Below are 14,711 nucleotides of genomic sequence, written 5' to 3'. Positions count from 1 at the left end.
CCCAAGCCATCGCACCAACTCTGTTTCCCCCTGTTTCCTAGTTTCTGAATTATACTAATTACCTAATTACCTAATTACCTAATTACCTAATTACCTAATTACTCTCTCTCTCTCTCTCTCTCTCTCTCTCTCTCTCTCTCTCTCATGAAAATTCTAGTCCCAAAAAACCAAAAGGAGTGAGTGTGTTTGTATGGATTTGCAACACTACACGTCGTAAAACATCTTTTTAATGCATGGTTTTGGTGGTCGTATTAGAGTTGACCTCCCATAAAATAAACGGATTAATTTATTATTTTTAAGACCAAAGTTCACAATATTATAACAACACTAAGAATTAATTAAAAGCACACTACCAAAAGCTGATTTATATATGCTGCTGACACATCTCAAGAAAGAAGAAAGGAACAAATCAAAGTAAATAAATTAAACCAAAAGCATCTTATTATAATATGAGTTTGGAATCTATTTTTCTGAAAGTTTGTGAAGTGGTGGCAGAAAGCTCATCAAAGTGCATTTGCCAGACGCTTTTTAAGCCATTGATTTTGCTTAATTAGGTTATATTATGTAGCAGCCACGAAAAGAAAACAGAAAGTGAATGGGTCCAATGAGAAATGTGTAACCTCACGTGAAAGCCAAGTTACCAAAGGTTGAGATATAAAGGCATAAAGCCGAAGATTATACATGTACATTGTAACATTGGTGCAGAATCAAAATAGATCCCCGCAGCAGACAATATATTCGACAGAATAAATCTACTTTTTGGTGTTGTTTATGACACCAAAAACTATTTAGAATGAGCCTAATTGTGAAATACTATTTATTTTACCCATCAATATTATTTATGTGTGTTTATCCCATAATAGTTGCAAACTCTTTCTACCAGCAAGCAAAGTATATTACTCACAATATTTGGGTACGTAGGGGGACGCGCGGGGGAGGAGGGGGTACTTTATCAGGGAATTGAGGTTCTCTCTAATTGTCTTTGACTAGCACTGGTAGATCCATGAATTTTTCTTCTCTAGGGCAAGAACTTGTAAATTCTGACCTAGTATGCAGAGGCTAGTAGACCCTACCAACAATCTGTAAAGTCTAGCCTAATGCAACCCAAGTCTCAGCCATTCCTTTGCCCCATTGCCCCCTGCCTTAGCCTTCTTTGAGGCATTTTATGAAACAGTTTGCCCCCATTCAACATAAAATATCATGAAAGGTGTAGAACAAGACTGAGTGGGGGTTAGTAGCTTCATTGGCTCCTTACTAGATCAGCCACTATTTGGCGAGGTGAGGATAAATTGTTGAAATCTTTAGTTCTTTTTTTTTTTCTTCTGCTTTTGCTCATGCATTGTCATCACCCAATTTAACAAAAGAAAACACAGCATCGCTCTTTTTTTCGTTCTTTTTTAACTGAAAAGAATAAAAAAATTCAAAATAAAGAAAAAGGAACAAATTCCCTCCAAATGATTGGTCGCGACGTAAAAACTAAAAAGCCCCCCCTCTTATTCTCTCTCCCGCCATAAAAGCTATTCTGACGCTACCACTGTCTCCCAATTACTCTCTCTCTCCCCAACATTCGTCTAGCTTTCTCTCTTTCTCTCACTCCTCCATAACACATTCGCTCTCTCTCTCTCTCTCTCTGCCTCTGCAATTGGACGAAGAAGGAGGTTAGTGTTCGTCAAAAGCTCGAGGCGGCTCTTCAAACCAACGGTTAGCTCTCTCTCTCTCTCTCTCTCTCTCTCTCTCTCTCTCTCTGTATGTGAATGCAAGATTAGGCGCACCTCTGTATATCTGTAAATATACGTTGAATTTCTTTGAATCTCTGATTCTTGATCGAAATTTGCGTTTTTTTTTTCGTTGAATCATCGTTGTTTGATTTCTACTTTTAATTTTCGTTTCAAGAAATCGTCATTATTATGTTAATTTTTGCACAATAAATCTCTCAGACATCCAGAATAGGCCAACACAGATTCGTGTATATATCTCTGTGTGTGTGTGTGTGTGTGTGTGTTTGTATATGCTTTTGTGATGTAACTGTGAAATACAAAGCATTCAGGAAGAATGAAAGAAAGTTTGAGAACTTTCTGAAATTTCTCTATATATTTTTTTCGTTCACACACTGAAGCTTCGAGCTACAATTAGTTATCAGTTAGATTTCTGTTAGAGAGGGTATTAGCAGATGGCAGTCCTGTCCACATCAGCCATGGGAGTTCTTACTAAACACTCCTTAGCTTTTTTTGGTAGTATCTTGTTCTCTCTCTGCTACTGTTATAAACAAGAAACCAAAAATTTATTTGTCGAAAAGTACCATTTGATGGACAACCAAATCTAAATGGGATATTTCTTGTTTTTTGTTTTGTTTTGGTGTTATGCCTTTTAAAATAATTACTGTAGCACTAAGCAAATGCTTGGTTAAGTGTTTTAATAGAATGTTCTGCTAGATTCATATCAGGATCTGTAAGTATAAAGTAAATAGTAAATAAATAAATAAATTCATTGAAAGAGTGATTATCCAATTGATTTGGCAATAACGAAAAGATTACTAGTAATACAGGAAGCTCTCACTCGTGCGTATTCATATGGGTATTAATATATCACCCTCGTGACTTTGTTACAACACGCAAATTCTAATCTAGATTGAATCTAAATAAATATTGTGATAAGCTTTATATATGTTTCTGGATTGCATGCTTGTATGGTAGCCAAGTTGAATTTGGCCATATTACAATTGTATTAGAATTTAGAATAGATAAAAGAACAAACGTTGAGTATAGTAATTAGGCTAGAAGTACACGTAGGATGAAATTGTCATTTACAAAAAGATTAGGACAAAGGAAGCTTCAGGTATGCAGCTAGCGGGTAGAGTTCACCATCTTAAGTTTTCTATGTTGCAATAACGATGCTGCCTTAAAATGTATTTTGAAAACCAACGGGTCTATCCAAGTGAAAAAGTACATTAACTTACAAATCATTAGTCTTAAGTTTGAACTTTCATAGAACTTTGGTTTGTGTAAGAAACTTCTATTTTCCTTATAGTTTATGACTATCGTTCGTATTCAAAAATATATATTTTGAAATGTTTTCCCTTGAATTGTAATGAGCCCATGAAAAGTTAGGATTTCAAATTTTTTTGGTCCTTGATGAAATTTCACCAGCAATTCACCATGATGTCAGTTTTTTTAACTCGTCCAAAAGAACTTGCCAGATTGGATGGATGGGATGTTGCTCAAAGTGGGACCCACACCATGCTGGCTGGGTGGCAATCCTTGCATGTGTGACAAATTTTAAGTTTTGCTGCAAATTCCCTGTCCTTGGTAGAGCCTTTCACGAGCTACACACCATAGAAAGTAGAATCCCTTATCTCTGAGTCTGAGTCCGAGTCTGATACTGATGCTGAGCACAGCAATAATACCCAACTCCACTTGCCTCTTGCTCTTACAGAGAAAACAAACACTGCGCTGCATGCGTATCATATGACTTTGTTACATTTCCATTGGTCTATTCGTCCATTTAGCTACTCACATGTTTATGGTTCTTTGTCACTCTCTTTTTCTTTTTCTTTTGCTTTTTTCATAAAACAAAAAAAAAAGGAGAGAAAAGAAGAAGAAAAAGCATATCTTTATCATTCAAAAGATATTTACAAAGTTCAGTGGCATTGTTCCAAGCCAAAAGGTTTCTTTCTCCTTTTTTAAACAAGTCAATCGATGAAGGTTAGTATTATTATTCTCTCTCTTCCTTCATTATTAAGTTCTTGTTTTGCCTAATTGTTAATGTTACTTTGATTGTGTCTCCATCGCTCTCTTTTCCGTTCTTCTCTTACCCCCAACTACCTTTGAAATCGGTCCCTAATTTCATGCTTCATGGGAGCTTTGATTGATAGAGAAATCTGACTTTTTGTTTTAGATCATTATTGAAAATGTCCAAGTTCTTCTGATTGTTAAGGTTTTAATGTTCGCTTCCCAACAATAGAGGTCCTTTTTTTTTTTTGGTCGAACAATAGAGGTCCTTAGATTGCAGATTGGTGGTAATCTCTCAGACATTTGGTCCCTACTAGGGGACTCGCTAGAGCTTAGCTAGGTGAAAGAAGAATTGGAGTAATTTGTCATTGTTTGTACTTAATCATTCACAAATTAAGTTGTCTAAATACAAACGGTAGTCTATATTACACTACAAGAGGATGGGGTTTCTCAAACAAACTACTAAATGTTATGGGAGTTCGAATCTGAAACTAATGGTTTACCAGTCAATGTCATTTTTCACTGAGTTAGACCCGTTGGGAAATTGTCTATAAGGTTAATATGTGATTAGATGCCAGCTTAAGTGTCAAGGTAGGTAAGTGCGCTCGAGTGCTAAAGCATTGTAGCTGCTTTGTATTTTATATCTTTAGTCAATGTCCAACTTATCCCTAGATGAATTTGATGGCACTGCCAAGAATTTCCACCTAAAGGTGCCCCTAGCTTCTGCACTCTAAACCTAGTCTTTGCCTCAATGATAGTGTCCTCAAACTTTAGACGCAGCCATGTACTTTTTCTAGGTTATAAATCCAGAACCAAATGAATGAATTTCATGCTTGCATGTTCTGGCTTCTTGCTTTTGTAATCGCAACGACTAAATTGTTCCATGCATCTCCCAAACAACTTGATTAGTGATGGACTGGGTCGGTTGTGGGCTAGCAAAATTGAAACTCCATCATTGACCCAATGCGGCATTAGTTGCTCTATCTCCACGTTCTTTTAAGATATGTTTTTTTTAAAAAAATAGTGAAGATATGCTTTTTTATTAGGTGACCTATACTTACTTTTGGTAGGTCCTCTAGGGGGATTCTACAATTGAATTATGGGTACAAGGAATAATTTGATTGTAGGATTTTATATCCATATAGGGAGGGGTACTAATGGCGCTAAGAACTGTTTCAAAATCGTAGGGGATTTCATAAATGAATAGGATCCGGAGAAGATTGATTAATTAGAAAGATTCCCTTTTTCCTTTCTTTCTGCTTCACAACAAGAATGCTCAGAAATAATCAAATGGGGAATAATATAGTAGAAGTTACCGAAATTAAGATTTCATTGAGATTAGATGCATGTAGGTTCCACAATGGAATTCGCATACTTCAATGAATGAAAATTTCTCACGTATCCATATGTGATTGAGCTTAGAAAAATCCTTCTACAATTGAGTAGATATTTAAAAATAATTTTTTTCGAATGTCGTGAAGACTGTTATACATCAATACTCTATCGGGTGCACGTAAAGGCTCTTCAACCACTGCATAACACTCATTAGTGGTTGAAAAGCCTCTACTCGCCGACGTGCCACTAATGGTTGGTAGTATTTCCATGTCATGTATCATGCTACGTCCAGAATTCTAGGACGTGGGTCATGTTGCTGGCAACAATTAGTGATGTTCCTTGTCAATTGTCACTCCATGTCAACGTCTGTCGGGTGTGTTCTAATAAAGTAGGTTAACAATCAATATTGGTATATGATCACTTCCTTAGTTCCTTGGGACTCGGAAGAGACGAGCTGCACTAATTATTATAATTTGAACAAGTGACTTTTTGCTTTGCCATGCATGATGTGCGCCCAGGTGTGAATTCCATATTGTGGATTTAAGTACTAACACAAATACACAAACTATTATTTTTCTTAAAACCTATCAATACATTTTATATATGTGCAAGTCTTTTCTTACTTTTATATATGCTGGTCTACTAGAAAATGTCATGTGGCACTACAACTAGGCCAAAGGAAAAAATAGTGACCTTCAAATCCTTTTTTTTCTTTATTATTTGGGTCTCTTGGCCCCGACTTACATGTAGCGCTATGTACTGTTCTAAGATGTGTTTTTAGCGTTGTAGATGATTTAGAAATGAAAATTTATGTAATGGCCCTCCCAATTAAGATATGCTCTGCCCTGTTTGGGTTTGATTTGTTGAACCTGCTTAGATCTTGTGACAAGAGTTAGAGACGAACATATATGGTTATTTTGCTATTGGTTTTAGGGAATAACTACTTAATAGGGCATCCATGTAGATAGAATCCAAAAGTTTCAAAATTTATTAGGACTATTAATAGGGCAATTAATTTGTTATATTCTTAAAAATAGGAGTACAAATCGTATGAGATATTATCCTAAATTCCATGCTTGTTTGGGATTCAATTGGATGGACCTTATTTCTGTAAATTCATAAGTTGGTTGTGTGTCTTTGTTGATATAATTTGTAATAAAGAAAATAACGAATGGAAAATATCAATAAGGCCACATCTTTAGTTATATCGTGTGACCGAAAGTGGGAAATGATGTAACAAAAAGGAAATGCAATAAAGTGATTTCCAGTTGTCTTCGGTTGGTCTTTAGCAAGAATTTGTTCGTTCATTTACATACAAAAATAATAATAATCTCATTTTCCAAAAGGAAAAGGACAATCGTCACATAAATGTGATGATTGAAAATAGAATTATACAAGCGGCAGAAATTATCTTCATATTTCAGGCCCAAAGAAAAATGGCAAAAAAAAAAAAAAAAAAACAGAGTTTATGTTGATAGAGAACTTACCTATACTGTGAATCTTAATGACCTTGTTCATCAAAGTTTGATCCCCTCTCCGATTATATTAATTTAGAATAGATTATCGCCTGTATTATAGAAAATTGCAAATATAGCAATTAGATAAGATATTGACAGTGAAGATACATATTGTGCACTAAAACAATTGCTTCTCTGAGTTAATTTAGTTGCTAATAATACAGCAGAGTATTTATGTATTGTTTTAGCATCACCCTGCTGCTTTCAAGATATTTCGACTACAAATACTCTGTTTGCTTCCTTTTCGGTTCTTTGGGTAAAACCTTTTCTTTTTCCAACATCATTCTATCCCCTGCATGGCTGTAAGATTTTCTGTACCTTGTAAAGCTTACAAGAGGATTGTATTGCTTCCTCTTTTTTTCTCTCACTACGTTAATTCTCTACCGTTCAGATTTTGGAGATTGTCATGTCTCTTCCTTCCATCTTTCTTTATAAACCATTGACTGGGGTTCAGTTGACAGCCATCTCCAAACACTGACATATTTGACTAAAACCCGAAAGGAGGTGAGGTCCTTGTTTCTTTAAAGACTTGGTTTTTCTAGTATGATTGAAGAAGTAAGTTTTCTATTTGTCTTTGGTTTATGCTGTTTCTGAACTTTCTGAAGATGATTAAGTAGACTAACAGAAATAAGTTTATGGTATTGCTTTCTTAGTTCAGAAAACTGAAAGTTTCTGTACGTTTGTATTTTCCGTATTTGTTGATCCATCTGAGTGATGCTCAAAAATTTTGGCTGAATGAACCTGCCAGAGTTGGAATGCCGAACACCCGCTGAGAACTCTGTCACCGGCTGTGCTGTGGATTTCTTTTCTGTCATTTCCTGTCTACCTACTTTCATTTTTAGTCTTTTACCTTTATGCTTTTTAACTTTTTCCATGTTGATTTTAAGAATGTGAGGTTTCAACTTTCTAGTTTCATAGACCAAGAGATAGTGCTAGACCCCATTTTCTTGCTATCCTGTTCTTTGCATCCCTATCACTTGACCTGCTTGTCATTTCTTGTGATGTTTATGCTCTAGATGCTTATCCTTTTAATTTCAGTGACAAGAGTAATATGTACTGCTGTAGACATGTTATTATCATATTCAGACCCGTGTGTGTTACGATTTTTTGCTCTTAGCACCCAAATATGAACTTTTGTTTGGTCAATGATGCTGATTGATGACTTAGTTTGCGTAATCGAAATGTAGGACACAGTTGCTCCAGGACCCTAGTGCTAATATTAGTAGTACCGAAGGTTCATTACTAGAGAGAGCATATGCCTGGGGATAAGTACAACAGTAATTCATCCCACATCCCAAATCGAGTTGAACGGCTCTTGAGAGAAAGGGAGCTAAGGAAGAATAGCAGGGCCTCCCACTTGAATGAAGCACAACCATTTGAGCCTGACTTACAGTTAAGAGAAGATGAAAACTCAAAAGTTGCCTATGTTGAACAATTCTTGGAAGGGGCTGCAGCTGCAAGGGCGCTTACTGATGGATGTGAAAAGCAAGAAGGGCGGCCTCTCAGACAACGACAACGACTGTTGGTTGTGGCCAACAGGTTACCCGTCTCTGCAGTTAGGAGAGGTGAAGATTCATGGTCTCTGGACATAAGTGCTGGGGGTCTGGTCAGTGCCCTTTTAGGTATGTGATGTCTTAAGTCTTCATTAAATATTGTTGTTCAGTTTAAAGTCTTCAACCCTTTATTGAAGTTTATGTATCCATGTTTGTCATTTTCTTAAGGGGATAGGATTTCCATTAGTGTTAATATATTTTTTCATTTTAATGTGGTATTTCTTTACCTGCAAAAAGACAAACCTAATTTGTACTGGATGGTTTTGCCAAAGGTGTAAAGGAGTTTGAAGCAAGGTGGATTGGTTGGGCAGGGGTAAATGTGCCAGATGAAATTGGGCAGAAGGCACTTACTAAAGCTCTAGCTGAGAAGGTTCAAATTTCTATATCTGAATTTTTTTAAACTGAAAGATCCAGCTCACTTCACTGATTGCTTATGTATATGGTTTTGTATCTGAGGGTAATGTGTATAAACTTTGTAACTTCACTGTCCAACTGATAATTGTTGTGTTCCTTGCAGAGGTGTATCCCTGTTTTTCTTGATGAGGAGATTGTTCATCAATATTACAATGGATATTGCAACAACATTTTGTGGCCCCTTTTCCATTACCTTGGACTTCCACAAGAAGATCGACTTGCCACCACCCGGAGTTTCCAGTCTCAGTTTGCTGCATATAAGAAGGCAAATCAAATGTTTGCTGATGTGGTCAATGAGCACTATTTGGAGGGTGATGTAGTTTGGTGCCATGATTACCATCTTATGTTTCTTCCAAAATGCCTGAAGGATTACAACAGCAAAATGAAAGTTGGTTGGTTTCTCCACACCCCATTTCCTTCTTCTGAAATCCATAGGACACTGCCATCACGATCAGAACTTCTCCGTTCAGTTCTTGCAGCTGATTTAGTCGGGTAATTCTTGGTTACATTCTGTATCAATAACAAACATGTTATACGATTTACTTTGTTGAAGATATCTGGTAAAATGTTGTCCTGATAGATTATTTAATTCTGTTTACATCATAAAAACCTAATATGCAAACGATTATAAAGTAATTTTTTTTTCTTTGCAGTTTTCACACTTATGACTATGCACGGCACTTTGTTAGTGCTTGCACTCGCATTCTTGGACTTGAGGGTACACCTGAAGGAGTTGAGGATCAAGGGAGGCTTACTCGAGTGGCTGCGGTCTGTATCTATCTAATTACTACCTGCTCCTTTTTTGGTTTTTCGTATTTTATCCTTTGAGGTTTCGTGTAATTTTCATCATTGCACAAAGTTTAGTGTTAAGCATTTTATATGATATATATACACTGTCTAATTATTAGCTGTACTTACTATGTTTTTTGTGCTTGAAATTTCAGTTCCCTATTGGAATAGATTCAGAGCGCTTCATACGTGCACTGGAGGTTCCTCAAGTCCAAGAACACATTAGAGAATTGAAAGAAAGATTTGCCGGGCGAAAGGTAAATGTTCATTTGTTGTTGCAGTGATCCTAGACACGTACACAAATACACCTGTTATTTCTGTCAATGAAATCTGCCAAAAATATGTGTCACTTTAGAGAACAGTAACATGATCAATCTGAAACATAGAACTTTAATTCTGTTAACATTCTTCATTACAGGTAATGTTAGGTGTCGATCGCCTTGATATGATTAAAGGAATTCCACAAAAGATACTGGCATTTGAAAAGTTTCTTGAGGAAAACCCAAGTTGGCGTGACAAAGTGGTTTTACTGCAAATTGCGGTGCCAACAAGAACGGATGTTCCAGAGTGTATGCCCCTTCATGTGGTTTCTTGTCCCTTCGTCTTATCTTAAGTATGATGTATAAACTACTTATTTTGCATTTCCACAGATCAAAAACTTACAAGCCAGGTTCATGAAATTGTTGGGCGAATTAATGGCAGATTTGGAACTTTGACTGCTGTCCCAATACATCACCTGGTATGCACTTGACTTCTTAAGTAACTGTTCCATGATATGATGTATTATTCAAAGGTCATATGAAGGATGTTGATGTAATATGTGTGGGAAAATGGCAGAGCAGCAATAGGGTTGCAAGAATGTGGTGGAATAGTAGTTTAGCAGTGCCTGTTCCATAACCATAACAGTATTTTTATCGTTCATCTATATCAAGTTTCAAGACCTACCACATGAAATTTAATGTAATGTTTCCCATAACAATTCTTTCTACGTCTACAGGATCGTTCCCTTGACTTTCATGCATTATGTGCACTATATGCTGTTACAGGTACTATTATTCTACATACTCTGGATTTCCCTCTTTCTTTTGATCCAGAATTTTTCAGGCAAACCAAATTTTCAACATAAGCCATAAGCCTTTATGGCAGAAAATCCTTTTGTGCTCTTCCTGATTTCTGTAGTTTTGTTTTATTCAGAACTTAAACAATTTTAGCTGTAAGAGGTGCAATTTCATGGTTTATTTCTAATAGACAAATATCTAAGAAAATGTATATGTAACCCTTGAGCTGATAAAGTCTTCTTCCCTGCTTTTTTTTTTCCCCAATTTGCCCAGATGTAGCACTTGTCACTTCCCTGAGAGATGGAATGAATCTTGTCAGTTACGAGTTTGTGGCATGCCAAGATGCAAAGAAAGGGGTCCTCATTCTTAGTGAGGTAATAACTATAAGCATGCATGTTTGGTTATGTAATATCTTCGTCTCTTTGCGGAAAATTGAGTTGGTGTTGAATTATAATTTTCAATGTTGAGAATAGTACATAATGTAAAAAGATAGAGATCATGAATCAAATAAGCTTGAGATGCTGAACCTATGTTTAGTTGGTTCTCGTAAAACATCTCTTAATTGTGTTTAGCATTTATTTCGTTAAGGTTGTATCAGATGCAATGCTAGTTGTGCAATTGACATTCAAGGAACAGATAAATCGACTAATTTTTATTACTTGTTTTTCTTCTAGCTTTTAACACTTCCAATTCATTTTGCAGTTTGCTGGTGCCGCACAGTCTCTAGGTGCTGGAGCAATTCTAGTGAACCCATGGAACATCACAGAAGTTGCCAATTCAATTGCCCAAGCATTAAATATGGCCTCTGAAGAAAGAGAGAAGCGGCATAAGCATAACTTTATACATGTGACAACCCACACTGCCCAGGAATGGGCCGAAACGTTTGTAAGGTATGCATGCTTGAGTTTCAACATGTCATAATTCTTAGAACTTGACATTATTTTTGTGCTGTGTGCTAACAACTTAAGCTTTTGGAACTATGGTAAACCAACATAATTGGCATGGCAGACTAATTACTTACTGAGATTTGATATTCGCATTAATATTTTCCAGTGAACTTAACGACACTGTCGTAGAGGCACAAATAAGGACTAGACAGGTGCCACCACCGCTTCCAAACAAGGAGGCTATTGAAAGATATTCGAAAGCAAGTAATCGATTGATCATACTGGTATGTTATGGGAATGTCCCAGTTAAGAAGTGTTCTTACCTCTAGTAAATTCTTCATTAAATATCATACATATCAGCATGGTTTTCATCTTTGAAGAGATCTGCATACTTTGTCAAATCTAGGAAGCCTGATGCACGTAACGGGCAGTTGTCATAGAAATGTCTTAACCAAGATCTCACTCCCCAACCGAAAGGTTTTTATATGCCTTTACTTTTCCCAGTATACCAGCAGTACATAAAAGTTGCTTCCATATAATTCAGGTCAGTGACTAATATAGGCTGCTGATATGCTTGACATATTTAGTAGCTAAAATACATCAAGTTGGTCTCACCAATTTGCATTTAGTTGATACCAGTTTCTCCCTGTTATTTTTAAGACTTATAATTGAAAGGCATTAGGCTCCCTCTTACCTTCTGTCAATAATATTTCTTTCGTGGATTCAACGTTGATAGACTTCTTTTTTTCTTCTTTCTTCTGATCTTTGTGGTGATTCGAACTCAGGGATTCAACGCAACATTAACTGAACCAGTGGACACACCTGAGAGACGAGGTGATCAAATAAAAGAAATGGAACTTAAACTGCACCCAGAGTTGAAAGAACCCTTGTCAGCACTCTGCAATGATCCACAAACAACTATTGTTGTCCTCAGCGGGAGTGCCACAGAAGTTTTAGATGATGTATTTCATCCATCTTCACATCTTAATTTCTTTACCACCTTTACTTTATCCCTTTTTTAATTAGACTGTTTTTACAGAACTTCGGGGAGCTTGACATGTGGTTGGCAGCTGAAAATGGGATGTTTTTGCGCCTAACAAAGGGAAAATGGATGACAACAATGCCCGAACATTTGAATATGGAATGGGTTGAGAGTGTGAAGGTGATCTTGAGTCTTGAATTAAAGTTATATTCTGTTTGGTTGAATCATGACTCCTCCAACTTACAATGCTGATGTTATTTTTTCAGCATGTTTTTGAGTATTTCACAGAGAGAACACCCCGGTCACATTTGGATGACCGTGCAACTTCGCTTGTGTGGAATTATAAATATGCAGGTACAAAAAAATTTTGATCCCTCAACTCAGAAAAAGAATGGTTCTGTTTTATCCCGTTTCCATTGTAAGATGGTCTTTTGAACAAGTGCACTTTTGTTTATTATAATACTCTTTCTGTTTCTTGTCATATTATCACAATTGTAGATGTTGATTTTGGAAGACTTCAAGCAAGAGATATGCTGCAGCATCTCTGGACTGGTCCAATTTCTAATGCATCTGTTGATGTTGTTCAAGGTAGCCGGTCTGTCGAGGTGCGACCAGTTGGTGTCACAAAGGTGAATCCATGAACGCTTAACAAAAAATATTACATTAATGAACTTTATATTTTTCATGCCACAGTTTTTTGCTTGTTTTCTTTTCTGACAATTTTCTTTATCAACTCAGGGTGCAGCAATTGACCGTATATTGGGAGAGATAGTTCACAGTAAATCTATGACTACACCCATTGATTATGTGCTGTGTATTGGACATTTTCTAGGAAAGGTAACCTTCCCATCCCACAAGTCATGCCTTCCCTCATCTCTGATCCCCACTTATCTGAATTATAAGTTTCCCTACTGATCTGAGGAATTATACGATCACATTTTGCTTAAATAAGGTTCTTCAGAAACTCAGAATCTGCTATTAATCCTTCATTACATGCTATACTATCATGGTCAAAACTCAAAACTCTCAGCAACTTTAAGTTACTTTCCAGTATTTTCTTGAAGGTTCTTCACAGGCTCATCAAAATGCTCCACTTTTGCATCGTCTGATCCTTAATACCAACCGACAAGCATGGGATTGTAGTTCATTTTATGTGCCTTAACTCCCAATTGTGGAAAATGGAGAACATTTTGATTCAGGTGTTTGTTCATGTTCATTTCAGGATGAAGATGTTTACACCTTTTTTGAGCCAGATCTTCCGCCTGAGCCGATGGGTCTTCCAAGAAAGATGACTGATGGACAAAAGTTACCTAGTGAGAGAAGATCTTCATTGAAGGTTCCATCAAATAAAAATGCCTCAAAATCAGCTCAGAGCAAGACACAACGACTTTTACTAAATGGTGAGAAGAAGAATGCCAATCACAGCAATGGGAATCCACGATGGCCGTCTCCTGAGAAGATTTCATGGAATGTACTTGACCTGAAGAGGGAGAACTACTACTCTTGTACTGTCGGCCGGACGCGTACAAATGCTCGATATCTGCTTCAGTCTTCGGATGATGTTGTCTCATTTCTGACGGAGCTGGCTGGTGCCTCTTCGGCAAGTTCTTAATCTCAAGATTGAGAGATATAATGCTCTCAAGTTTTCGGAAAGTGTACCTTCGCTTAGCCGTAATTTCGCTTTTGAATACTATTGCATTGTAGATATTTTACTGCTTCAATTGAAATATTAGATTTACTCTTAGATTAGGTACTAAAAAGGCATCTAAACCACAGTGATGGTCAAAGATTTAGGAAGAACAAAATGAGAAACTCAGAGCATCCTTCTTGAATATGCAGTAATTCCCTTATTATTAATCTAAACCACAGTGATGGTCAAAGTTTTACATAATTTCCACCATCGAAGTAATTATTCATTGAATTCTCGAGATGAACACTTTTGAGAAACTTGAGAGCATAATATCTCTCAATCTGGAGATGAAGAGCTTGCCGAAGATGCACCAGCCAACTCCTTCAGAAATGAGACAACAACATCTGAAGACTGAAGCATCTATCCAGCATTTGTGCATGTCACAGAACCGTCGAAATTTTTTCGGATCCGACGACATTGCATCTAGTTGAAGGCTTTGCTGAAGCTTTAGGAGTTTGGCTGCTGCTAGTGTTTGGGATGAATGGCAGGCATTATACTATCTAGCATCTACAAGTGCATCCACATTACTATTGTGTTTTCTGAGAGAGGTTTCCTCAACCCTTATTTTCGTTTTTCATTTGTCCATTTCAAAAAAAGTAATTCATCTCATCTCCTTGGCAAATTTATTCACACATCTAGCAGGAAGTAGTATTGCTCTGACTGAAAGGAAATTGGCAAACTTTTCCTACCAATAAATTTACTTGGAAATTTTAGTATCATAAAAAGTACATTGATCGGAGCAGTGTTAAGTTTTTAAC

General features: G+C 36.7%; 1 protein-coding gene across 2 annotated transcripts; it reads left to right on the top strand.

Moving 5' to 3' along the window:
* LOC18780346 (alpha,alpha-trehalose-phosphate synthase [UDP-forming] 1) lies at positions 3,313-14,580 on the top strand. Of its 2 annotated transcripts, XM_020562163.1 has the most exons (19): positions 3,313-3,701; positions 6,972-7,084; positions 7,768-8,202; positions 8,406-8,503; positions 8,651-9,039; positions 9,201-9,315; positions 9,492-9,593; positions 9,755-9,905; positions 9,987-10,075; positions 10,334-10,382; positions 10,668-10,768; positions 11,097-11,284; positions 11,448-11,565; positions 12,067-12,243; positions 12,321-12,443; positions 12,530-12,617; positions 12,762-12,892; positions 13,002-13,100; positions 13,486-14,580. In XM_020562163.1, the coding sequence occupies exons 3-19, from the start codon at positions 7,836-7,838 to the stop codon at positions 13,873-13,875; spliced, it is 2,775 nt and encodes a 924-aa protein (XP_020417752.1). In that variant the 5' UTR covers positions 3,313-3,701; positions 6,972-7,084; positions 7,768-7,835; the 3' UTR covers positions 13,876-14,580. The 2 variants fall into 2 exon arrangements, with proteins under 2 accessions (XP_020417752.1, XP_007214546.1); XM_007214484.2 differs by lacking the exon at positions 6,972-7,084.

The sequence above is a fragment of the Prunus persica genome, chromosome G4 (genome assembly GCF_000346465.2).
Source record: "Prunus persica cultivar Lovell chromosome G4, Prunus_persica_NCBIv2, whole genome shotgun sequence".
Taxonomy (NCBI): domain Eukaryota; kingdom Viridiplantae; phylum Streptophyta; class Magnoliopsida; order Rosales; family Rosaceae; genus Prunus; species Prunus persica.
Note: the sequence above shows the minus strand (reverse complement) of the source record. Positions and strands in the feature narration are given on the sequence as shown.

Bases quoted from the DNA above. Each gene is read 5' to 3' on its own strand.
- LOC18780346 (XM_007214484.2), top strand. From the start codon at position 7,836: ATGCCTGGGGATAAGTACAACAGTAATTCATCCCACATCCCAAATCGA. The intron at 9,594-9,754 runs GTAAATGTTCAT...TCTTCATTACAG, and splicing joins AAAGATTTGCCGGGCGAAAG to GTAATGTTAGGTGTCGATCG. The intron at 12,444-12,529 runs GTGATCTTGAGT...TTATTTTTTCAG, and splicing joins AATGGGTTGAGAGTGTGAAG to CATGTTTTTGAGTATTTCAC.